We start from the raw sequence: 26,921 nt of genomic DNA on the forward strand, positions 1-26,921 counted from the left end.
GAAGAACAGAAAAGTCAATTTGAAAGTGAGGAAAGCTATTTTTGAGAGTGAATGAAAAAACATAGCAGGACAAGTCCTGACGTACAATTCAAAGAATTTTCATTGACTAAACAGAAAACTAGACCTTGAATGGACTATGACTGGATTGACCAAAACCATTTAGAAAAAAATCCAATCCAAAAACTCGAAAAAACAGCAAAAATCAAAGTGAAATTGCCGAATGTGAACAAAAAGCCACTAGCAAGAAAGCTAACTTTTGATCAAACACCGTTTTCTCACTCTACTTTAAAATAAAAGCGAAAAAATTTCACGCCGCAAAACCACTCGCTTTTTCGCTCCACTTCCTGTTTCGGCATCACCAAAATCTGTACTCCATTTTGACTTCATAAATCATGAAAATGTGTGAACAGATCTTAAAAAAAGGACAGCGCCCCAATACAATTCAAATTCATTGAATTGTAAAAAAGCTCGCTACACTAGGCGTGAAAACAGACGTCACGCACGCAATTCAGCCCAAATTGCATGAATGAACAAAAGCCGATTTGAAGAGATCGTGACGTCGTGTGGTGGTAACAGAAATCTTGAGGATGAAATACGAAAACCAGTAGTAGCCTCAGCTATAGCTTTGACGCTATTGAAAAAGTGCGATAAAAAACTCGTTTCAAATTCTATCCTGAATTTCACTGAGTGTTCAGATTTCAAAAGTGACTGCAAAAGTCAAATTATTGAGTAAGATGCACAAAATATAATTTCATCGAAGGATTGCCCTAAACAGTTGAAGAGCTGGTCACGACAAAGGATCAAAAAAGTCACTTTTTGAGTAGCTGGCACACAATCAAATGGTTGTAACAAAAGACGCCAAAACACCGCAATCAGAAGAACAAAAGCAATATCCGCCAGCGCTTCGCAAATATTAAAAACAAACAAAAAACAAAATTCTGGCGCAAACGGCCAGAACTCGGTTCCATTGTGTTGACGCAGACAAATTTTTGAACAATTCAAAGAAATTGAATTGCACTGAAGCATTGTATTTTTAAGATCTGTTCTCATTTTCGAGATGTTGGAAGTCAAATTGGAGAAGCGAGTTTAGTCACGCCGAAACAAGAAGTAGAGCGCGATCGCGAACCTAATCGACTAACGTCGGGCGAAATGCTCTCAAACAACCGGCGAGAAGTTGGCTTCGTCAGTACCTAGCCACTGTTTAGTGAAGCTAGCTTTAGCTTGATTGAAGGGGCGTGAGGTTAGGGTAATAGACGATGACATCACGCCACATAACAGCCGCTGAAGTGCGGCAACAACAAAAGAGTTAAGGAAAGAGAGAGAGAGAGAGAGAGAAAATGAAAGACACCCCAACCAAAACACACACACACAGAGAAAAAAGGCCATGAAATTTTCCATGATGAGATTCGACACTGCAATCTCTAGTTTTCTAGGCTTGTTAGTAATTAAATCATATAGAAAAACCTGAAAGTGCAAAATTCAAAAGAAAAGTTGCCACATTTCGCAGTGAAGAAAATGATCAGAAACATTTTTTGTCTCTGGATTTCTGTCTTGTAACCCATCTGCAAGACCTAAAAAGATTCGTTGGCCAGTAATGATTGTTAAACTCAGACAAGGACAAAAATATTTAACAATTTTAAAAACAATTGCAATTTTTATCAAAATCTTGCTAAAATTCGTAATATTGATATCTTCAGAACCTTTGAACCTCCTCGTTGCCTCCAGAGACTATCCAGTATCCCTATTTCAAGCCTCAAACAGCTTCACTAGCTCATAAACATCCATAAACTTGAACTTGATAATTTTCCGAAAATTTTTAAAAGTAAAATTTTACCAAAAAATTGCAAATCACGAATCATTGATAACCATTCAATTAACTTTAGAAGCTACGCAGCAGCTTAATATCAAACTGCTGAGGGGTTTGATATTAACTCCTCCGAGGTTTCATATTATTTAAAGTAAAATATCAAAACCCCTCCGAGGTTATTATATTTTGGTAATTAATATCAAAACCCTTCCTGATAGTTTATTTTCTGGGCTCTTGGTGCACGAGAAAATAAAAAATATTCAAAAATCTTGAGAATGTAATTTTTAGAAAAAAAAATTGGTGATATTCGTGATGTTAAAATCTTGAAGAACATTCCATTAAACTTAGAAACTATACAGCAACCTAATATCAAACCCTAGAGGGTTCCTTGGCTCCTGAGGCTGGATAAACCTAAAAAATGACAATATTTTGAAAATTGCAAGTTTTATAAAATTCGATAAAATTTGTGATAGTAAAAAGCCGAAAACTATTCCATGGCCCATAAAAAATTTTCGGTAATATCTCATGCAACCCTTTAGGAGGCTTCCTGGCTCCGGGGGCTGGATATGGAAAAAATTAAAATTTGCAAGTTTTATTACAAAATGCTACAGGAGGCTCCTTGGCTCTTGAAGCTGGAGAAACCTAAAAAAAATGACAAAAAATTTCAAAAAACTTGAAAAAAATGCAAATTTTATCAAAAAATCGATAAAATTTGTGATATTTAAAACTTTAAAACTACTCCATGGCCAATAAAAGTTTTTCAGTATTTTATTATCAAACCCTTAAGGTTTTCTGGCCCCTGGGTAGGATAAACTTGAATAATGACAAAAAATTGAAAATGACAAGTTTTGTAAAAATGCTGACATTTGCAATGTTTAAATGTTGAAACCGTTCTATTACCACTAGAAAGTATGCAGTAGCCTATTACCTAACCCTAGAGTAGTTTCCTCGAGACCTAGGGCTGATAAAACTCAAAAAATGACAAAAATTTTCAAAAAGCTTGAATGAAAATTAGTATAAATTTGCGTGTTTTTAGCGATTGATTGTTCATCAGTAGATAGCGACGGGGGGATGCATCGGGGGGGGGGGGGGGGGAGGAAGGGGGTGCAGCAGTGGGGTGGGGGCAATATTGGGAGGGGGTCAAAAGTGGGGGTCTTCAACCTCTAAGAAGCCCTCTTCACACCATAAGTATGTCTCCAAAACAGTTTGAGCTGAAAGACTACGAGCACTTAATGCCCGCTGGGTGCAACCTGGTTATCCCGTTTTTGAGGACGAAAACTAAATGCGTCAGACGAAAAATTGGTCAAGCGAAAATGCGCATAAAAAGACCGACAGGACTAATATAATTGCTGAAAACGTCGTTTGAGAGCAATTAACTAGTTCTGATGTGTGATTTTTTTTCTATCTAATATTTAAATAGAGTGAGAAAACGGTTTTTCAATGAAAAATGCCTCTTCGATTGTGATTTTTTGTTCCCGTGCGGCGTTGTTCGTTTGACTTCTGTTTTTACTAGTTTTTCGAGCTTTCATATCGTTTGTTTTCAAATGCTTTTTCTTTTCTAATCAATTCCTAGTCATTTCTAGTTCTAGTTTTCGTTTAGTCAACGATATTTACAATCGAATTGTAGTTCAGAACTTGTCCGGCTATGTTTTTTGGGATGGGGCGTCAATAACGTCATTTGGGGGCATCAAATATTATTATAGGGTATATAATACTATTGGAGATCTATTAAAGGTTATAGTCTACTACAGGGACTTTTATTCAATTTTAATTCTCGAAGCCAAGAAGCACGAAAGACATTCATTCTATTTTTTGACAAAAATTTTATATTTTGTTGACTTTATCATATCTTTGAAACGGAGAAAGTACTCATCCTGCTCTTACCATTTTTGGCACCTCTAGACAAAAGCAGCAACAATACGTCCCATTTAAGAACAATATTGGCCCATTTTTCTGCTGGATCTCAATTTCAAAAAGCTGAACTTTACTGGCAATACTTTGTAAAATAGAGTACATTAGTGGACTTCAATTTTCCTCTTTGAATAATAAATACTACCAGAATTGTCAACGTCATGTCGACAACTATGTAAAGATTAATTGCGCTGTTGCGTTTATTTTGTTTTAGTTTCACAGGCAATAATCAATCGTCTTTTCAGTTTGCCGGATTGTTAAGCCCTATAAGCTTAAGACAACAAACAAACAAACAATGAGTAATGTTAGCGTTATAGTTTCATTAACTGTTTGCTCTGTAGGAGATTACTCTTTTCCAACATTTTGTATTTATCAAGTAATTGAGAACATAAAAGGATTAACGTGGGGCCAATTGCTCTCGAACGACTAGCGAAGGAAACAATTTAGAAGGGGGCATAGGCTAGAGAAACATTTATGGTGCAAAAACTCTGACTAAGGATGGGTTCTAACTCCGACCTCTCGAAAAAAGAAAATTCTAGCATAAAACATAGCCGGCAGATTGCCGGAAAATAGCCGCGATAGACGCTTGTGGCCTACCATGAATTAAAACAACTAAAGAAATAAGATTGACAGATCGACCACCTGATTTTTAATAGACCACTAGACTTTTTAAGTTAGATTCGGAGTCATTTTCGATATTAAAATTCAAGACTATTACTCAGGATTTAGGGCATATAAGTTTGGCACTACTTAGATGCACACTATTGACCTTTAATTAGTAAATGTTCAAAAAATTTAAGGTTCCATAAGTGAATTCAGAAGTCATTCTTGGAGTGACGTAAGTCACGCAATTGACCTAAAAGCAGGAATGACGTCACGAACACAAATTTTAACAGCAAAGCAGTAGAAGTCACTGAAGTCATTGAAAAAGTCAATTCCAAGAAGTCAGGGTGAGACGAAACAAAAAATCTGTTAAACGATGTAAAAAAATAGGAGCACTATAATAGCCGCCTGGAATTGCTGACGCGGCTATTAACGAATAAAAAAAACTGGGTGTTTTATCATGAGTAATACAGTAAATACAGTAATACAGTAAAAAAAGGTTGGAGAAAAAATCCGAGTTTTTTAGACCTCAACCAATTCTCTGGGTCTTGATGGGTACATTTCTTCTCTTTCGATAACACGTCAATTCGCTCATCCATAAAAAAAAATTGCATAAAAAGCCCATTAGAACCCCAAAAATTGAAATTTGAGTGAGAGCAATTGAAAATTCATTCGAAAAGTTGTTGAGAAAGTTGTTGAACAATCGCATCCAAACCAAACAAATGGAAGCTCTCAATTACGATTTTTGGGCATAAGTTTATATAAACATTTTCACCAAACATATCGGACAATTAACCACAAAACATATATCAAATGTTTTGCTCTTCTAACTTACAAGACATTAAGCCCAATGTATTCTCTTTACTAAAAAATTTAATTGCATAGTTATATCGAAGACGTCGGAGGTATAATTTAGGACACGCAGTGATATTAAATCTAATAACTTTTCGGTTTAATTACTGACTACAATTTTGGCTTCAATTGTCGATTATGTATTTTTTTTTCGAATCGCACGTATCTAATAAAGAGTTCAATACAAATTAATGGCAACTTACTTATAACGCTTTCATCTGATCCGGCGTTTGCTGAATGTAATTTGTCTAAGGTTAATTTGACTCTATCCAGCTCAGTGAATTTGAGGTCAAAGGAGGTCACGGGGTTCAAGGTCGAATGGGCACGCAAAAGGGCACAGTTGACGTCATACGCTGTATTTTTCCCAACTGGGTAATACAGGATTGGTTTAGCGAGATGAATGAACAAGAGCATGAGTTGGCCGTCCCCCAAGAGGTGGAAATTTCTGATCTGTTCGTAAGCTGAGACGAGGTTTGACTGTTCCACAATTAGTGACCACAACTCTTTTGCAACGTGGCTTCTGATGTCTTCCACTACGTGCTCAAACTCTGTTTCAAAATGTAAAAAATTAACTAGTTCTTACTAATTTACCAATTTACCATCTTAACCACTTAGCTTAACTCATTAACTCAGTTCAACCTGAGATATAACTGGATTCTCAGTTAAGAAATTTTCAGTTCAGACTCGATCTACCGCAGGTACATTATACGGCCCATCTGTAGACTATTCGTTATCATTATAAAATGCATGCCATTGAGATTTAAAATAAAGTTGGTGATGGGGATAGATGCAGGGGGATTGGTTCAAGGCAACAAAATCTCAAAAAATCACAATCCAACCGCCAGCATTTTGAGAAACAGACTTTTTAAAAATCTGAAATTAAAATAACCGCGTGGTTAATGTTACATGAAATTTAAGAACCAAACATCATTTTGCCTAAATTTTGACTGCTAATTATTCCAATGGTTGAACTGAGAGCATATCTTACCTCTCACTGAGAATCTGCTCTGATTTGACAGTTTGTCCAACTGCTTTGCAAACTCCTCCTCTTTTGCAAAGAACGACTCATACCTCGCTGTGTTCTGAGAATCGTGTTGAAACATACGCACAGATTCTCCCACGAAACGAATGCGTTCTGCTACGTGCGGGAGGATGTATGAGGGCAAGCGAGAGTGGACAAGGTGGAATGTACATTTGAGGTCAACCCTGTCATCCAAATCATTGGGAACTGTTGGCACTTGGTTGTCTATATCAAAAAATTTAGTCACGCGAATGAACAAAAAAACTCACTCCACTAAGAGCGAAAAATGACGTCACACATGCAATTCAGTTGAAATTGCATGAACGAATGAGCAAAAACTAGCTGTGACGTCATATGGTCGTAACAAAAATCTTGACGACGAAATAAAAAAAACATAGCAGGACAAGTCCTGACGTACAATTCAAAGAATTTTCATTGACTAAACAGAAAACTAGACCAAGAACGGACTATGAATGGATTGGAAAAACCCTTTAGAAAAAAATCCGATCCAAAAAATCGAAAAAACTGTAAAAATCAAAGTGAAATTGCCGCATGTGAACAAAAAACCACTAGCGAGAAAGCGATTTTTTGTTCAAACACCGTTTTCTCACTCTACTTTAAATTAAGAGCGAAAAAATTTCACGCCGCAAAACCACTCGCTTTTTCGCTCGATTTCCTGTTTCGGCGTGACCAAAATCACTACTCCAATTTGAGTTCAAAGATCATGAAATGTGTGAAGATCTTAAAAAAAAAGACAGCGCCCCAATACAATTCAAATTCTTTGAATTGTAAAAAAAACCAAGAGAAGGCCAATAATAGCCCCAGCTATCGCTGTGCGGCTATTAATAAACAAATAGTTAGGAATCCTATAAACGATTAATATGGTATCAAACAATTAAAAAGTGAAGGAAATAGTTTCATGGAAATTGCGAGTTCAATTGACAACCTGCAAACATCAATGCATAAAAAACTGCTCATACACTGATTACAAATGTCGACAAAAACTTATTGGCAAAATGCTTGGAAAAAGATACTTGTATTATAATGTACGAAAAGAGTGTCGCCAAATCCGAGTTTAGAGTCCAAAAACTATTAAAAACTACATTTAAATCAAATCAATAAGTCAGCGATCCTTAATGCGAAACATCATTAAGATCGCATGTATAATGTTCAGCTTTTTTTAACTGTTATTGTAGCCCAGCTGTGCAAACAATACTTAATTCCAATTTCGAAAACTCTAGACAAACAGGGTGAGTGGTACAATTGTCAGTCTGATGATCTGCATTCAAATTCTGTATCAATATCTAGAGGGTGCAGTAACATTATGTCACCTGAACTTTTCTAAATGAGCATCTAGAAGCAGAGAGAGTTGGGGGCTCCTTATATGGAACTTACCTTCAATTGTGTCGCAATTGTCGTTGAACGCGTCATCAGTGGCACTTTCTCCATCATTCTGATCACTTCTAAATCGTTTGTAAATTGGGAACAGTGATACTGTCTAAAATTTTCTCAATTAAGAGAACAGCTTATGAGGTCTATTTACTTTTGTTTCACTATTCCTTTGAAATCTGCCCAAGACAACAACGCTGCAATATTATTGAAGATTTTGGTAAATTACAAATTTTTGAATTTTTCGTGAACATTATCTTAAAAAATATGCAAAGATGGCTGAAATGGAGTTAATCAGTCGCAAAAATTCGATAAGACACACAAAAATCGTTCAACAGACAAACAGGACCCAGTTACTTTTTCAAACTAAGTTTGAAAGCAACTATTTAGAATAGACCATGCAATATCTGACAGAATCAACAATGGAAATTTACTAACCATGCAGCTATAAAATATCTCAAGTGCGACATGATAATGACACATAGAACACTGTCCAGACATGGAATCCGTCTTGGTGGTGGTCAAGGAAGCCAATAGGCAAGCAACCCGGATTTTGAAAATGATGTCAAGCCGAAAAACTTTGAGATACCTGTATTTTAAATTGTCCCTGACGGGCCGCGGTGGTCTTAAGCTCTCGAACTTGGGCATCTCTTATAACCCGTTCTCACGTCCCTTCTTGTTCCTCCAGGCTTCATTTCTCTAGCCAAGTATACATTGAACAAGTAGAGCTTCTTGTCAAGCGGATCTTATGCACAATGTACATTAGGTTGTTCTCTCTCAACCTAGGCATGGACAGCCTTTGAAAACCATTTCCTAAGAAAACGATCAATAAATGAAAATAGGTAGAAAAAAATCGAATACAACTTGATGAAAACGAACAAAAACTTAAAAAAAAACATTTTTCTGACAGGACGCTTCAAAGAGATAAAATTTTTAAACCATAAAACAAACTTTTTCAGCTCTAAGCAGATAAGGGTTGAGTACCATCCAAAAATTGTAGCAGTAAAATTACTGAAACAGCCGAACAATTAGAATAAATCAAGATTTGAACGAAGACCCAGCTCCAGACAAATAATGGCACGAAAAAACACGGATGAAAATGATAAGTTATGGCGGTGGTGTTAAAGAACAAAAACAATTGCCGACAAAATTTAAATAATGGAAAAATGAACCTTCCAAATTAATAATAAAAAATACTTAAAATTTATTACTCTGAAACCATAGAAATTTGATCATTAAACTAGACGGCATTGAATTTGCAAGTAAAAAGAAACGTTCAGCAATCAATCTCGAATAGAGGAAACCAGATTTTTACAAAAAAGATAACTTAAGTCACAATACACAATAAAAACACCAAAATTTTCCATCTACTCTTCAAAACCAATTGACACGCCCCTATTTTGTGCCTCATAGTTTAGTGAGATATTCCTTTAGCATCCACAATTAATAGTTATAAACGAATGGTGCAGTAATTACGCTGATAAAGTAGGTCCCAATACGAAAATGTATGTACTTAAACAATATGAAGAAACATACAAAAGCCGGAAATTGCCCGACTTTCAACTCTAAGACCAGTAAATATTTGCGAAGTACCAACAAAACTCCAGGTACAAACCTGCGGAATTATCGACCACCAGAACCAGCCGGCGATCAGTTGATAATAGTCTTGAAACGCTTCAAATTTAAACTCTAAAAACTTATTCTCTCTATTATATATATCGAGCTTGAACTTACTTTATTAAGTAAAGGATTGAACTTTTGCCTATTTTCTTAAATTGAATCACACAGAGAAAATGGTAATTATTCTCACCTCAACATGAATGAAAGGCAATAAGCGGATAAACACGCACTCGAAACTGCTCAAAAAATTCTATTACTAGCTAATTATGTTGCAGTAGAATCCGCTAAAACCGCACTATGAAACAACTAATGCAAGTCCTTGTAAAATAACAATTAATCAAGCAAATTACCCCAAACGTTAACGCCTGGAACACCCATAGAAACATTTTAAAAGTGAGCGCGTAACACCAATGAATCTACAAGTTCACAAACTTGCAAGCCAACAAAAAAGTTGATTGAGCCCCTCAAATTCAAAAAAAAAATAAACCCACTAACGTCGGATGAAATGCTCTCGAACGACAAGCGGGTCAGTTTAAATTAAAAGGGGGGATCTTCGAAATATTTTTGGGTGCAAAAAGGACGACTTCGCAGACGTTCAAATTACTGCCCTTCAGGTTGGCAGTGTGACATCTTAAGAACTCAGCGACAACGGTTTTAATTTACATTCGCTCACAATCACTTTGCTAAAGGATCTCGATTTCAGAACTAGGGCAACTTAGATCACTCAAAAATGATCAACTTGAGTGCGAAAAAGTCACTTGAAGTTTAAAAAAATTCTAGCACAAAAGCGCAAAAACGGTCAAGCAAAAATTCAGCCTAAAACATGTTTACAATAATTGCCTCAAAATTCGTTCGAGAGCAGTCAATAAACAAAAATGATCAATAATTTGAAAATCGAACGAGCAAATATCTCTACACACTTGAAGAAAATTAACCGACAAAATAGGAATTGCTCTTGTTTGACAAGAGCTTTCTTTCGATACCAATCAGCTTATGTTTAGGGAGGCGGAAGTGACCATCACACCACGAACTGCTGCTTCAAGAGCCTCGGCAAGCGTCAACTCGGAACCAACGGAAGCTCTAACACAACTCCAACAAATAACTTCTCTAACACAACTCCAACAAATAGCTCATTTTTGAGCATCTGTCAAATTGGTCAGACAAAACGATCGAGCGAAATATCGAAAAAAAACAACAGCACCAAAATAATGGTTAAAATCATAGTATGAAAGCGATTAAAAACTTTGGTGTTTATGTAGCTGAAAACTAAAATTTAAGTCGCTAGAAAGTTTTTGTTGACCCTCATAAAAGCCATACAAAAATATTAAAATGGGAAATTCACTTGGGTGTTAAAGATGGCATTAACACGAATTACTTCAAAGAGTTCATAAAACAAATTGCGTAAATGAACAACACATATAACAATGACCGCCCAGAAAAGTCGTACACCTGACAACAAGCTGATAATGGTATACACCGGGTTCTCAATGACCAAAACTGCTCTTTTCGCCTTGGGCTTAGGCAGAAGTTTCCACCTCTATCCCGTTTCTGTTGATTTTATCTCTCGATGAGCTGAACAGATCTTCCAAAAAAATAGGAAAACAATGGACGCCAGTTCTTCGATTTTAGAAAACTGAGACAACAGCAACATTGCTACGTTCAGATTAAAACTTTGTAGCTATTTTCTAAAACTGGTTCATAGAAAAGACAAAGAATTCGAAGAGCTGGAAACTGCAATTAAGAAAAAAATTTTCTTGAGACTTTTGCCATGTTTTTTAAATGCGTGTCCCAGCGTTAAGTTGTTCTAATATCTTTCCGAAGAAACATAGCCTTTCTCAAAGTTAGATGTCCAGTTTGACCATAAACCCCTTTGACAAAGTAATTAAAAGCAATAAAAAGCCAGTCGTGATAAAAAAAATTCAAGTAAATGAGCAAAAACTCACCGAAATGGGAGCCAAAGGACGACATACACAATTCTGATATGAATGGAGCAAAACCAAAATGAAGACCAAAATCCATGGATATCACAGTTATTGATAAGTAGCTCAGTTGAAAGATGCACAGCTTTCTATGACAGAACTCACGAGTTAAAAAAGATCTATGCAAGTTAGCACGATATGATTGAATGGGTATCAACCTGTTCTGCCTACTCGGTTTACCAAACCTCAATGGTATTTCTACTAATACTATTATTACAGAAGTCACTGTTCCTTGTCCGTGTATGTGCTCCTCGTCTGACAATAAAGAACTCTTCGTGCAACTGGTTGCCGTTGTCCATTAGCAGTCCATGAAGCATGAGAGAACTGATTTGAGCGTAGAGGACTTTGTGACAGTGGAACTGAATCAACTCAACGGCATCGCAAAGGTCGCTCTTACCTGTAACAGCGAGCAAGTATTTTCGACCCAATTTCGTTGTGTACTTAGAAGCATGAACAGTTAAGTCTCAAGAGGTTTTAAAATTTTCGCAATAATCTTGAAATGATTTTAATTCGATTTCAAATCGAATCGCTAGCAGCGTTATGTGTACAAAAATAAGAAAATTGAAAAATGTGAAAAATCTCTACATTAAACATACTCCACTAAAACTTTTGGCTCAAGAACAAGTTTAAACGCTTTTAAAATTAACTAAGAACAGCAGCTCTCTGATACCCTTAAGTCAAACTCGTGATCAATGCAAAAAATAAAGCCGTTAGCAAATGAGAACACCTTTGGTTCGTAAAAAAGGCGAAAGTCATTTTAACCCAGCTATGGTCCAATGCTGTTGCTGATCAATCAATCAAACGGCAATCCATTTTCAAATCAAACCTTTAATATAAGTTCATCAGCCTACCTTCGTAAAGTTCCTCGCGGGTTTTAAGTGACAAAAAACAAAAACTGAGCAACTTGACGCCTTTTTCTCGTATCATCACTCTTCATCATCGCCAAGGAGTATATAGACAGCCTGACGTATTTTTATTTCGCAAACAATCGATTGAAAAACACAATACTCACCACTAATTGTCAATTTGTGCAGCAATTCAAGAACACTGACGTCATTGACATTTGTCTCAGTGATGACTTGGCATACATTCCATAGATCAGGTAAGACAAAGTGATATGGGTACGTCACACGGTGCTTCACATATGCTAATGTAGACTTTGTAGAGGTCATAAGTTCATGCTCCAAGTCAACGAGTGTTTGTCGGTAGCGATCCAAGTACAAGTTCAAGCCAGTGACAAAAGCCGACCTAAATACTCTTCGATCACACTTAATAAACTGCGCTATATCATACTATGTAATTTCTGATTTTTCAAAACATAACCGGCCTACTGTCGAACAATAGCTGCAAAAAAAGAGCTTAGACCTGAGCAGAAACAGCACAGAGGACCAATAAAAAACATAGCTGACAGATTGTTACAAAATAGCCGCAATAGCTTCGTAGATCTCCAGTCTAAAAAAACAGTAAAACAGACAGACCAAAAAAATTCGTCTTTTCATTGAAGGCTGATGTTATTTTGATTAAAAATCTGTATAAGTTTTTGCTGCCTCTATTAGCTGCTCTCAAATAACCTTCACTTAGAGTGAAACACACCCATTTGACCTTATCTCTTTGAATTAAAGTAAATAAAAGCCAATTTCAAAGTGAGGAAGTCATTTTTGAGTGAGGTGTCAGGTGTGACCAAAAATTTAATCACGCGAATGAAAAAAACTCGCTCCACTAAGAGCGAAAAATGACGTCACACACGCACTTCAGTTGAAAATGCGTGAAAGAATGAACAAAATCAGATTTGAAGTGGTTGTGACGTCATATGGTCGTAACAAAAATTGCGATATCGAAATAAAAAAAACATAGCAGGACAAGTCCTGTCGTACAATTCAAAAAATTTCATTGACTAAACAAAAAACTAAAACTAGAACGGTCTATTAAAGAATGGGGAAATCCATTTAGAAAAAAATCCAATCCAAAAGATCGAAAAAACAGTAAAAATCGAAGTAAAAAATCAAAAAGCATGTGAACGAAAAAGCACTAGCGGGAAAGCGAATCTTTATTCAAACCCCGTTTTCTCACACTACTTTAAAATTAGAGCGAAAAAATTTCAGGCCGCAGAACTACTCGCTTTTTCACTCCATTTCCTGTTTCGGCGTGACCAAAATCACTATTTCAATTAGACTTCAAAAATCATGAAAATGTGTGAACAGATCTTAAAAAAAGACAGCGCCCCAATACAATTCAAATTCTTTGAATTGTAAAAAAGCAGGACAAGTCCTGACGTAAAATTCAAAGAATTTTCATTGAATACACAAAAAAATAGACATAGTAGGGACTATGAGTGAACTGAGAAAACCATTTCTAAAAAAATCAGATCAAAAAAATAAATCAGAAAATCAATGTGAAAATGCCGCATGTGAAAAAAACCAATAGCGATAAATTGAAAATTGGTTCAAACAAAAAACTAGACCTAGAATGAACGATGAATGGATTGGGCAAACCATTTAAAAACAAATCCAATCCAAAAAATCGAAAAAACAAAACAGTAAAAATCGAAGCGAAATTTCCGCATGTGAACAAAAAACCACTAGCGAGAAAGCGAATTTTTGTTCCAACACCGTTTTCTCACTCTACATTAAAATTAAGAGCAAAAAAAATCACGCCGCAAAACTACTCGCTTTTTCGCTCCATTTCCTGTTTCGCGTGACCGAAATCACTACTCCAGTTTGACTTCAAAAATCATGAAAATGTGCGAACAGATCTTAAAGACAGCGCCTCAATATAATTCAAATTCTTTGAATTGTAAAAAAAAAACCACGAGAAGGACAATAATAGCCCCAGGTATCGCTGTGCGGCTATTTAACAGAAAAGATGTAAATAAAACCCCAAAACAATTCTACAAAATTCTCCGAATCGTCGATTGACGTTATCTTTGCATTTCAATTTGGTCATTTCATTCTGCCATCGGTCTTCGGTTTTTGATATTTAATTATCACTAAAACTCGCAGGTATTAATTTCAAAATTCCCGCGGCACCGAGTGTTCCTATATGCAGAGCCAGAAATAAATGCCCCGAAATTTTAGCATTTTCAAACTTGCCATCAGTGTTTAACCAACGTTAACTGACTCTGCAACGTCACTACGACATTTTCACTAAAACCTTGAACTACAATGCGATTCTCAATATACTCCAAAAGTTCTCAGTGACTACAACCAGAATCACTTGAATATATTTGATACTACAAATACCATATTACCTCTTATGATAATATTTCTGTACCCTTTTGTCGTTCTCGACGTCTAAAAGTAATTCACCAACAAACATAGCCAGAAGATTGCCGGAAAATAGCCACTATAGACGCTTGTGGCCTGCCGTGGAATTGAAACAACAAAAGAAATAAGATAGACAGATTGAACACCAGTCATTCATTAGACCACTAGACATTACGGGACAGAATCGGACTGTCCTTTTTGTGAGACACATACGCTCTATAAGGAAAAAGCCCTAATAGAGCTTTTTCAAAATATATAATCAAAATCAAAAACTCAAGACTCTAATACTCAAGAATTAGGGCATATACGTTTGGCACTACTTAGATGCACACTATTTATCTTTAACTATTAAATGTTCATAAAATGTAAAGTTCATTAAGTGAGTTCAGAATTCAATTTATTGAGTGAGGTAAATCACACAACTGAACTAAAAACAGATCAAATAACATCACGCACACATATTTCAACTGCAAACCAGAAGACACTGAAAGTGAAAAGGTCAATGGTTGCAAGAATCAACGATGGAGACGACGAATTAAAAAAACAGCCGGACGAATTCCGGAGTCGACTCGAAGAAGAAAATTTACCATCCTCGCTGTAATGCACATTCTACATAATCTACATAGAAACCATTTTGAAAACACAAGAAAAATATCATGAAAAACGAACTGACAAAATCAAATATACCATCTGACAAAATATAATTTTAGTTGTGACTCAAAAAAACAATGGTAGGTTTGCAATCAAATATTAATAATTATCAACCTCATTTAAACCGACAAAAGAGAAATGAGATGATGGACAAAACAGAAAAGTAAAATTCTCTAAAAAACTCTACAAATGCTAAATGCAATTTTCGAACCATTAATGAGGCAATTTCCGTACAAAAGTCAGCCTGCCAACACTAGATGCAGAATTAAACAAAATATGAAAAACAAAAGTTTGAAAGAAAATTGTTAAATTTAGATAAGTGAAGTGCCCTGTTTAGCGTCGAAGATTCTTCCCAACCATTATTCAGCAAAAACTTAGATCAATCACTCATTCACATAACAGGAGAACATATAAAATGACTATTGGAAACTGCCAAGAACAAAAAATCAGCAAAGAAATTTGTAATTTATGTTAGTGAACAGTGCCATGTCTAGAAATTAAGGGGTCACCTCATAGTAGCATTAACTAACGAATAACAATTGATCAAAAAAACTACAGCGAGAAGCGTAAGATCAGAAAAAAGGTCAAACAATTTTAAAAACAGAAAAATCAGGGAAAAGTTTGCTCGAAATTAGCCACGAGTTTGTGTTGTTGTTGTCGTGTTCAACAACAACAACACAAATTGCTAGAAAAGCTTAAAACAAGGCTATATGGTAGAAAAAACAGCTGAAAATTGAATCACAAAATGAAATATTTGCTTCAGATGGTCACATAGTAAACTAAAATTAAACTAAAAACTCAGATAATTGTGGAAATCTCACTTGACTGAAAAAAATTGGTGTTAAAGCAAAAAAAAACTGTTTTGAAAAAGCCGCACGTGATCAAAATATTTCACTCATTGAAAATTTTGTCACAGTTTTATTCTCTCTCCCTTTCAAATACTATATGAACAAAAAGCCACTCTCTTTCATCTCTCGGCATTGCGATTCGTTCAACTGTTTGACATAAACATTTAGTTTGCACATGCGATATTGACTTTTACATCCTATCTAAAAAACACTCTAGACAAATAGCGATAAAAAACAAGTACATTTATTTATTTAGCAAAAATTTATTAGAAACGTTACACGGTCATCCTTCTGCCTAAAAAAATTAAAAACAGATTACAAAGATTCCAAAAAAAAATAAAACACTTTGCAGAAAAATTGTCAAAAACTAAAATTATATTGAAACAATAAAATTGTAATTAAGAACCAAGTTTTCATTGAATCTCAAAGATTAAACGTCAAAAAATGAATCAATTTTCAAATGTAAAACTAAACCATTAACCCTCTGGCTGTTCACAGAACGTCTTTTTCTACCTGTTTGAACCAAAACAAACAAAAAACCAAGAAAAAATGGACAAAAATGGCAAAAAACGAATTAGCTTGTGTAGAATTTTATAAAACAAAAAAGACCTCACGTCGAAAAGGTTTGCAATGCACGAATTGCCAAACAAGAGTTGCCATATACACTGAGTTTTCAGAAAAAGTCCGATCAAGATTCAAACATGAAGAAATTAGCAAAACATCCAAAAATTAACTTAACAATTGAGAAATATGTGCCCATTTTACACTTGATCATTAGACTCTGAAAAACTTTGTGGTATCAATTTTAAAAAGTTACATATTAATACAGCATCAATCGAAAACTATTTCTACAAAAAAACCAGAATACCAGTAAAAAAATGAGCCAAATGGAAGAAAAAACGGCAAAAAATGGCTATCTATATGCGGCATTCTGTCAAAAAAACACTTCTTAAAGTCGGTAAGTCATTCACTGATCAAAGCGCATGATCAAAAAACTTCTCTCGCTCAGAAAAATTCGTTCACACGGCAATTTTACTCTTTCGCTTTTAGGTCAAAACACCGCCTGAGCGAATAGTACTTCCAGTAAAAAAACCTTCAGAAAACCAAGACTCTTCGAGTCGTAAAAAAACCACGTTGTCCCCAATGAAAACCACTGTCGCCGCTTCGTGGCTATTAATTAAAACTGCTTTTCGTAGGAATCAACGAAGCCCGCAACGTTTCAAAAGAAACTCTTCTATCAACTACCAGGGTTTCACCTATCAGATAGAGGAAACTCTTCTATCAACTATCTATAAACTCTTCAATTAACTATCTTTTTTAAGGTGTGCTCATTTCTCAAAAATTACTCGGGTCGACTCTGAAACAATACTCAATAGTTGCTATATTTTGAGACCAAAAGACAACTGGTTTATAAATGAAATGTAAACAGCCTGACGCTTGCATCTTGAGGTTGCAGATTCTTCAAATGACCACCTGCCACTAAATTGTCTTCACGCAGAGTTCAATAAAGCAGAATGAAAAAATCCGCCAGTTTTAACAGAAAAATGAAACCTCTTCGCAGACTTGTTTCATCAAAAGTCAACAAAAAATAATAGACAGTTCGTAACTGAAGATTTCGTGAACAGATTCAAATGGGTAAGCCCAAAAGCAATGTTACAATTTCTATTAAACTTTTCCTCACCAATATTTAGTCCGAGTATCGAGTTAGCAGATTACTAGTAAACTAGCTCATAGCAATCAACATTCTGCACGCAAATCAAACACCTAATCAATGCAACCACAGAATATGCAACAAATGTTATAAAAATTAGTTGAAAGGCAACAGAATTATCTTTAGAGCACTTCTGAATTTAAACAGTTTTCAAATTAGATAAAAAGTTTACTGAAAAAAGAGCAATCAACGCTTTCAAAAACCGTTGCTACATCTTAACCATTTTATCTATTTTACTTTTACTGCTTAACGGAAGCAGAGCTAAGCCATATATCGGCGGTCGTAATCGTATTTTCCTCACCAGATATATATGCATTTAATTGAACTAACCTGGAACCTATTTGAGGGAACTGCTTCGTAACACCCGATAAAAATGACCATATACAATATAAAAGTCACTTCCAGGTCTTTGGAATGACATATATAATGTAAAACTTCAAACAAGAAAAGGATCCATTCCAATCTTCCGTGAACAAAATTTTGTTTTCATGTGTCTAAAATGGTGCCTATGAAATAAAACCCCAAGAAATAAACCCCATGGTAACATTGAACTTCGGTCATGATAATTTCATATGAACTACCGCAGGTCGTTACTACCACTAAGGCATGCCCATGGCAAAATGCACTAAATGAGAAGCTCTTGAACGGTCAAGTATTGGCTTTGTTTCGAGTGGGTATTTATCCTTGGGTTTTTCCCATCTATAATCAGGTAGGGGTGTACCGAAACTGAAAATGAGCGGATTTCTGCATCAGCACCGATTTATTTAGCCCAATAACAGGATTGCAGAGCGAAAACAGCTCCAAAGTTTCGTCAAGTGAAAACATTTCCAAAAATAACTTTGTGGGAAATAAAAGTTCCAGGTTTTTCTCACCTGTATAGGCTAACACAGGAACAGTTCGATTCCACAAACTCTTCCAACTTCATATAGCAGAAGCCAAGTTTTCCCAGTTGGTTGATCATGACAACTTCGTGAGGGTGGAAAAAGGGAATCTCCTCTTTGACCTCTATTGTGAAATCTGTCGTTTGGAATAAACTGCCTGCCTTCCCAAACAGAAGGTAAACAATTTCATGCAACATTGTAAACAATCTATAATTGAGTTGATACGCTGCTGATCTCAGTCAACGAAAACAAGCTTGATATTGAATCTGCGCAAACAATGTTTTCCATCTATTCCTCAAATTGTTATAGGGGTGTGTAGTTTCTATTCTGTTTGCGTCCTGTGTTATATAGCACGTTACAAAAAATGCACACGTTTTCTAGGAGGGGGGGGGGGGCGTGCGTGGGGTGAATGTTCTATGCTCACTTATCTGGGGTCGAACCCGAATAGATCCCTTCCCTTTGTTCACTGTGTGGGTATTAAATGTAATTTTAGAAAGATAGATATTTGTGAACTCACCCTCAAGTACCTTATTTACAGCGTCCCATGAAAGTCAATATACCCTAAATGCCTTCCTTGTCTTGAAAGTTGTTTTGCCTTAAAAATCTTTTTGTTTCCTCAAAGGAACAGTTAGTTTTGCGGTATAAAACTTACTAAATTCATTCCTATGGTTTGGCATTACCAGTAGTGCAATTACAAAAACCCGTAAAGAGATCAAATGTTTTGAATTTTGTCGGTTGTACATAGCATTATTGTTCCGACCCACTTTAGTTGGGGAGAAACTATATGCTCAACTAGATTTTTCTTGTTCAGTCGAATTTCGACGATCGATATATTAATCAAAAAGCGTTGTGAGTTGTACCGTTAGAATGCTTGTCAAGAATAAAAACTTAACGGAAGATTTTTTCCGAGGAGCTACGGAGGTTTAAAATTTTTTCGAATGCTAGCCTCACTTCCGTTGTTGTTCACATTTTTGGTAATTTGTGCTGGAATTGATCAATTTTGCTTAAAATATGATAAAACTGTTAACGATAGTCTCATTCGTTTTACATTTCGGGATAAAAGAGAGTTGCTGAATTATTTGAACCAACTCCTTTAGGTAAAAATTTGGCCAAATTTTTAGAATATTCAGCATTTATCATCTTTTATTGAAATGACACCAAATATTCTTCTATAGCCCACTTTGTTCAAAATTAGCGGTAGTGTAAACATAAAAACTGCTGACACAAAAACTGTTGAATCAGACGAGGTTTATTATTACCTCCGTTTCATATGAAGGTGTTCTGGATCTACTTGGCGGCCTTTCAAAAATTTGAATCGATATTTTTCAAAAATGCATCATTTTTGATCTAAAAAAGTTTTCGTTTGCCGGAACATTCATTACGCAACTACTAACAGCCGCGCAGCGATAGCAAGATTAATTTCTGAAATCAAAAAGGATTCGGATTTCCTTAAGGCCGTCCTTCTTAAAATCTTTTCGCATTTTTTCCGCCCCAATTGCAGACAGGTCTGTTTTCATGCTGAGGTTCAAAATAAATGCGAACTCTCACTTAAAATTTAAACGACACCCAAAAAATAAATACTATGTTTACCGCGTAAAGCTCAGTTTTATAGCTCCAAAATATCTCCCGTTTTGTAATGAAATCTGTTTTGCAAACAGTTGCTGTTCTTTTTGTAGTCTTATGACAGAGTCTAAGTAATCATAGGTCTGATTATGTATCCATGGAGCAATAAGTGAAGATGTTTGACGCTTTCAGTTGATACCTAATTGTTTTCAACAAATATAACTCGCGAATAATCCAAAATTAATCATTTACTTCTAATATATGTCCACTTTTTTTGTCAAATTAGCTAATTTGCTAACATTTGAAATAACAACTAATTGATTTAATGGACCAGTAGCAATAACCAAGACTGGTTTCGGTATAATCGTGGATGCTTAAAATCCATAACTTTTTTTAAAGGTAATGGGGTGCTGTCTTATCATAAAAATTCTTAGATTTAATTATTTCAGTTGATAGCTAATAGTCTTTCAGACCTATTTTTAAACTTTGCTCTTTTTTATTTTTGTCTACATGATAAATATTCTTAATAAAGACCGATCCCATATGTTTTCTGTTAAAATTCAAATGAATTTGTCCAGTTTAGGTTTTATCTGCTGCTATTCCGCTATCTTTAATTTTTTAAAATAGTCATGAATTTCAGCCGTATGCAATCGTTGTTGTTTTCACTTGATTTTGTCGTTTGCCTCGTCTTTTATTCTTGTCAATGGCAGGTATCAATGGCTCTATAATGAAATGCTTAATTGGTTTAGTGGTTAAAGCGATTTTTTTAATTGGATACACCAACTATTTTCGAACAATATATGAATTTTCGACGTTTCTGACAGTTCTCAATCTCTTCCTCATTTGGCAGAAAATTAAGTCAAAAAGGGGTTGAGCGGGGTCGTAATATTATGTGCCTCCTTGTTCGCCAAAAATGACAAAAGAGACTTACATTCACTCATTACCTCAAAGTAAGGGAGAAAGATTCAAATGAAACTTTTTCACAGTTCTTTTTAATTGCAGCAAAGCATTTTTTGAGCTACTACTTTTAGATATCGGATCGTGTCAAAAGGTAAATTTTCTCGCTAAAGTAGCAACCTTAAAACCAAATTTAAAACCCGAAGGTCAGAGGACGATTCATTTTGATCTCTCTCACTCGTAAATCTTTGAAATATATTTTGGGTAAAAAGTAGGAACAAGTTGACCTCGATCGAATGATAAAATTAAACAGCTGATATGTTTATGCAAACTTAGTTTAGCTGGTAATTATTATATTAATTATTTTTAAAAAAGCAATAGGCCAACTGATCACAGATCACTTGATATCAAAAAAATAGGCTCAGGACCTCAAAAAGTTTTTTGAAATGAAAAGAACCTCAAATATTGGACGAAATGCTCTCGAATGGTAGGCCGGGCTCAAATCTCTTGCAGCCTGCCTCACTCGGGTTGCTAAGGCGTTATTGTAGCCTGCTGTAGCTGCAAAGCTTCACTGAAAAGCTCTCTCTGAAGTTATTAGAGATTGAACCACTTCAATGATTCAAAGTAGAAAAACGAAACCAATTTCAGCGTAATTTTAATTTGGTAGTTAACTGCCGCCAGGTGAGTTGAGCTGATTACAATTGTGAATTAGTGTGAGCAATTTGAATCCCGATAAATCGAGAGTTCTAGGGCGCGAAAGTCAACTAAAAAAGTCGTCATGCAAGAGCATAAAAACAGTCCAATTTCAAATGTTTCAATGGCATAAGATCTTTACAATCCAATTTTCAAATTAAAACAGTTATTAATTTTTATGTAGTAATATACAATTAAATGTTAAGCTGCCTAAAAATCAAGTAATCTTTCAGCAATCTCCTCCACATAAAAGACCTTTCGATATTTCAAACCCAACCTATGTGAGAGGAATATTTTGAATTAAACAGGAAACATGCTTAAGTCCAGCATCAGTAAGCTTATCGACAATTTCACAAAAACATTTTTTTGCGTAAGAAATACTCAAAACCGTTACATACTGCTTGCGGCGTTTCCATAGGGTTTATTACTTGCAACTAAATGTTGTTGAACTGCTACTTGTTTACCCAAATGAATGGCTGGACTTATTAAAGCGTAACGGTTTTCGTACATTACGTATTATACTTCACATTCAAGTTTTTCGAAAAAAAATTTCTAAAAGACATCATTCTTATAGTTTACATTTAAAGTTTTTTCAAAAAGATTTTGGGTATTTTCAACATCAATTTTCGTGTAGAATATAGTCTGTACAGTTTAATGAACAACTATGTTTATGACTAACCGTGCCTGAAAGGCCGTTACTCAGGTTGAAAAGTTCAGACTATAATTACCTTTTCCTATTTATAAGGTTTGGTAATCCTATGGAGATTAATTTTTGGAAGCCAAATACTCAAGTTTCGAGTAAATTGCTCACAAGTTCCCTATTACGCGTTATGTGCGGTTGACAAACGCTGCAAAACAAATTAAATTTGTTGCCTGAAGTTTTTTAAGGCAGCGGAGCATTTTTTCAGCGGCGAGGCTTGGATCCGGTCAACTTCAGAACTCAACGGAGGCCCAAGATAAAAAACAGCCAAAACAATTTTGTAGACACTAAAAAGTTCTCAAACAACTTTTGAGGGAATTAGGCGAATAGCAATTAAAACACTTAAACGCAATTCACCAAAATCAACTGGACATAATGTAGTGAAACGTACCAAATATCTCTCTATGCACATGAGTTTTAAAATACATGTAAAGTTTCAATTTTTTTTCAAACCTTTGCGCCATTTCTATGAGCCACAATTTAGATATACCTGACAACATGTCAGTATGTGGATTCTGAAATACCGCGTTTAAGTGTTTAAAATGATATTTGCCACACTTTACCAAAAATTTTTACTCAATTTTTTTTAAAAACTATCTATTAAAAAAGCTTTCACTAAATTTACCTGCTGAATATCCACAACCTGTTTTACTCTCTATTGTCAAAAATCACATTTGAGTTGTTCGGCTATATTTTAAGCCATTGGTAAAATTAAAGGATTCTTTCTCTATTACCAAACATGACGAGCTGTTATCTTTGGTACTATCCAGAGCTTGGGCACAGGGAGACTACTAGTGCGTATGGGGGGGGGGGGGGGTTGGTGGTGGTGGTGGTGGTGGTGGCGGCGGTGGTGGTGGTTCAAGCGGAAGTGGAAGGGATGGTGGAAGCTGGATTGGGAGGAGGGTTGAGCTGAGTGGGTTCTCGAGGTTCTGAGCGAGAGGGTTCGAGTCAAGAACTGCCTTTTCACAATGATTGTATGCCTTCTCAACAGCTTTGATGAATTGTACACCTAGAGACCGGCGAGATCTAAGAAAACTACTCAGCGACTTAATGCCTTCCGGGCTTTACCTGTTATCCCGTTTTTGAAGACTAAGTTACAAGCGTCAGACAGAAAAATCGGTCAGAAGAAAAATCGTATAAGAAAAGACCACAGAGATGATATAAATGCTAAATGCTATGATTGCTATTCCATCGAGACAGAATTTATTGTGTCTAATTAACTTAAAATGTAGCATTTTTTTAAAAATTCAAACATCTTTTTTTGTTATCTCTTCATTTGGTTGACAATTAAGTCAAAAATGTAGATGAGCTCGGGTCGGAACATCATGTGCGAACACACATTAACGAGCCGCCTTGTCTTCTATAGCCCACTTTGTCCAGAATTTGCGGTAGTGTAAACATAAAAACTGCTGACACAAAAAATGTTGAATCAGACTAGGGTTATTTTTACCTCCGTTTCCTATGAAGGTGTTCTGGATCTACTTGGCAGTCTTTCAAAAATTTGAATCAATATTCAAAAATGCGTCATTTTTGAACTAAAAAGTTTTTGTTTGCCAAAACACTCATTACGCAACTACTAACAGCCGCGCAGCGACAGCAAGGCCAATTTCTGAAATCAAAAAAGATTCGGATTTCCTTTAGGCCGTCCTTCTTAAAATCTGATCGCATTTTTCCGCCCCAATCGCAGTCAGGTCTGCTTTCATGCAGAGGTTCAATAAATGCGAACTCTGAATGAAAATTTAAATGACGCCCAACAAATAAATACTATATTTACTGCGTAAGGCTCAGTTTTATAGCTCCAAAAAATCTCCAGTTTTTTTAATGAAATCTCAGTTTTGCCAGCAGTTGTTGTTCTTTTTGCAGTCTTATGACAGAGTCTAAGTAATCATAGGTCTGATTAGCTATCTATGGAGCTATAAGTGAAGATTGCTGCTTTCAGTTGATACCTAATGGTTTTCCACTAATATAACTCGCGAATAATACAAAATAAATCATTTACTTCTGATATCTATCGACTTTTTTCAAATTAGCTAATTTGCTAACATTTTAAATAACATCTAATTGATTTAATTGGACCAGTGGCATTAACCAAGACTGTTTTTGTTGTAATCGTGGATGTTTACAATCAAAAAAAAATTTTTGGAAGCTAATGGTGTGCTGTCTTATTATAAAAATTCTTAGATTTAATTATTTCAGTTTATATCTAATAGTCTTCCAGGCCTACTTTTAAACTTTGCTCTTTATTTATTTATGCCTACTTGATAAATATTCTCAAAAAAGACCAATCCCATATGTTTTCTGTTAAAATGCAAATAAATTTGTCCAGTTTAGCTTTTATCTGCTGCTGTTCTAACATCCTTAATTTTTTAAAATAGAGATTAATTTCAGCCGTAAACTTCTTTTTGTTTTCACTTGATTTTGTCGTTTGTCTCGTCTTTTATTCTTGTTAATGGCAGGTATCAATGGCTCTCTAATTAAATATTTAATTGGTTTAGTGGTTAAAGCAATTTTTTTTTTAATTGTATACACCATAGATAAATTTTCGACAGTTTAATTGTATACACCATAGTTGAACAATAGATAAATTTTCGACAGTTCTCTATCTCTTCCTAATCTGGTAGAAATATAAGTCAAAATGGGGTTGAGCGGGGTCGTAACATTATGTGCCTCCTTGTTCGTCAATGTGACAAAAGACTTATCTTTAAAGATTCAAATGAAACTTTTTCACAGTACTTTTTAATTGCAGCAAAGCATTTTTTGAGCTACGACTTTTAGGTATCGGTTCGTGTCAAAAGGTAAATTTTCTCACTAAAGTAGTAACCTTAAAACCAAATTGAAAACCCTAAGGTCAGAGGACGATTCATTTTTATCCCTCACACTCGTAAATCTTTGAAATATATTTTTGGGTAAAAAGTAGGAACAAGTTGACCTCGATCGAATGATAAAACTAAACAGCTGATATGTTTATGCAAACTTAGCTTAGCTAGTAATTATTATATTAATTACTTTTAAAAAAGCAATATAATCACAGATCACTTGGTATCAAAAAAAATAGGCTCAGGACCTCAAAAAGTTTTTTATTGGACGAAATACTCTCGAATGGTAACCCGGGCTCAAATCTCTTGCAGCCTGCCTCTCTCGGGTTGCTAAGGCGTTATTGTAGCCTGCTGTAGCTGCAAAGCTTCACTGAAAAGCTCTCTCTGAAGTTATTAGAGATTGAACCACTTCAATGATTCAAAGTAGAAAAACGAAACCAATTTCAGCGTAATTTTAATTTGGTAGTTAACTGCCGCCAGGTGAGTTGAGCTGATTACAGTTGTGAATTAGTGTGAGCAATTTGAATCCCGATAAATCGAGAGTTCTAGGGCGCGAAATTCAACTAAAAAAGTCGTCATGCAAGAGCATTTAAAAACAGTCCAATTTCAATTGCTTTCCATGGCATAAGATCTTTGCAATCCAATTTTCGAATTAAAACAGTTATTAATTTTTATGTAGAAATGTACAAATAGATGTTACGCTGCCTAAAATCAAGTAATCTTTCAGCAATCTCCACATCACATACCTTTCGATATTTCTAACTCAACCTATGTGAGAGGAATATGTTGAATTGAACAGGAAACATACTTAAGTCCAGCATCAGTAAGCTTATTGACAATTTCACAAAAACATTTTTTTTGCGTAAGAAATACTCAAAACCGGTGTTTCAATAGGGTTTATTACTTGCAACTAAATGTTGTTGAACTGCTACTTGTTAACCCAAGTGAATGACTGGAATTACTAAAGCGTAACAGTTTTCGAACATTACGTATTATACTTCACATTCAGTGAAGTATAATACGTAATGTACGAAAACTGTTACGCTTTACTAATTCCAGTCATTCACTTGGGTAAACAAGTAGCAGTTCGACAACATTTAGTTGCAAGTAATAAACCCTATTGAAACACCGCAAGCAGTATGTAACGGTTTTGAGTATTTCTTACGCAAAAAAATGTTTTTGTGAAATTGTCGATAAGCTTACTGATGCTGGACTTAAGTATGTTTCCTGTTCAATTCAACATATTCCTCTCACATAGGTTTTCGAAAAAATTTTCTAAAATAAAACTTATAGTTCTTATAGTTATCATTTAAATTTTTTTCAAGAACGATTTTGGTTACTTTCAAAATCAATTTTCCTGTAGAAGATAGTCTGTACAGTTAAATGAACTGCTATTTTTATGACTTTTATCGAGCTTGAAAGGCCGTTACTCAGGTTGAAAAGCTCCGACTATAATTAACTTTTCCTATTTAATGTTTGCTAATCCTATGGAGGTTAATTTTTGGAAGCTGGGGGTGGGGAGTTGGTGGTGGTGGTGGTGGTGGGGGGGGGGGGGGGGGTCAAGCAGAAGTGGAAGGGATGGTGGAAGCTGGATTGGGAGGAGGGTTGAGCTGAGTGGGTTCTCGAGGGTCTGAGCGAGAGGGTTCGAGTCAAAAACTGCCTTTTCACTATGATTGTATGTCTTCTCAACAGCTTTGATGAATTGTACACCTAGAG

General features: G+C 35.4%; 1 protein-coding gene across 2 annotated transcripts in view; it reads right to left on the minus strand.

The window, feature by feature from the left end:
* LOC142351960 (gamma-tubulin complex component 4-like) overlaps positions 1 to 18,814 on the minus strand; it is a 119,330-nt gene extending 100,516 nt beyond the window's left edge. Inside the window, exons 1-6 of one of the 2 annotated variants that reach the window (XR_012760984.1) lie at positions 18,528 to 18,814; positions 12,195 to 12,430; positions 11,414 to 11,579; positions 7,590 to 7,657; positions 6,162 to 6,419; positions 5,377 to 5,721 (exon numbers count right to left, since the gene is read on the minus strand). Coding sequence is in view for 1 of the 2 variants with exons in the window: in XM_075404250.1 (XP_075260365.1) it covers positions 5,377 to 5,721; positions 6,162 to 6,419; positions 7,590 to 7,657; positions 11,414 to 11,579; positions 12,195 to 12,430; positions 18,528 to 18,733 (1,279 nt within the window). In the remaining variant the exon portion in view is untranslated. The remainder of the gene's footprint in view (positions 1 to 5,376; positions 5,722 to 6,161; positions 6,420 to 7,589; positions 7,658 to 11,413; positions 11,580 to 12,194; positions 12,431 to 18,527) is intronic. The other variant, XM_075404250.1, reaches the window with a different exon arrangement.
* Between the last annotated feature and the right edge of the window lie 8,107 nt (positions 18,815 to 26,921).

This window comes from Convolutriloba macropyga, chromosome 13, assembly GCF_964194025.1.
Source record: "Convolutriloba macropyga chromosome 13, txConMacr16.3, whole genome shotgun sequence".
Taxonomy (NCBI): domain Eukaryota; kingdom Metazoa; phylum Xenacoelomorpha; order Acoela; family Convolutidae; genus Convolutriloba; species Convolutriloba macropyga.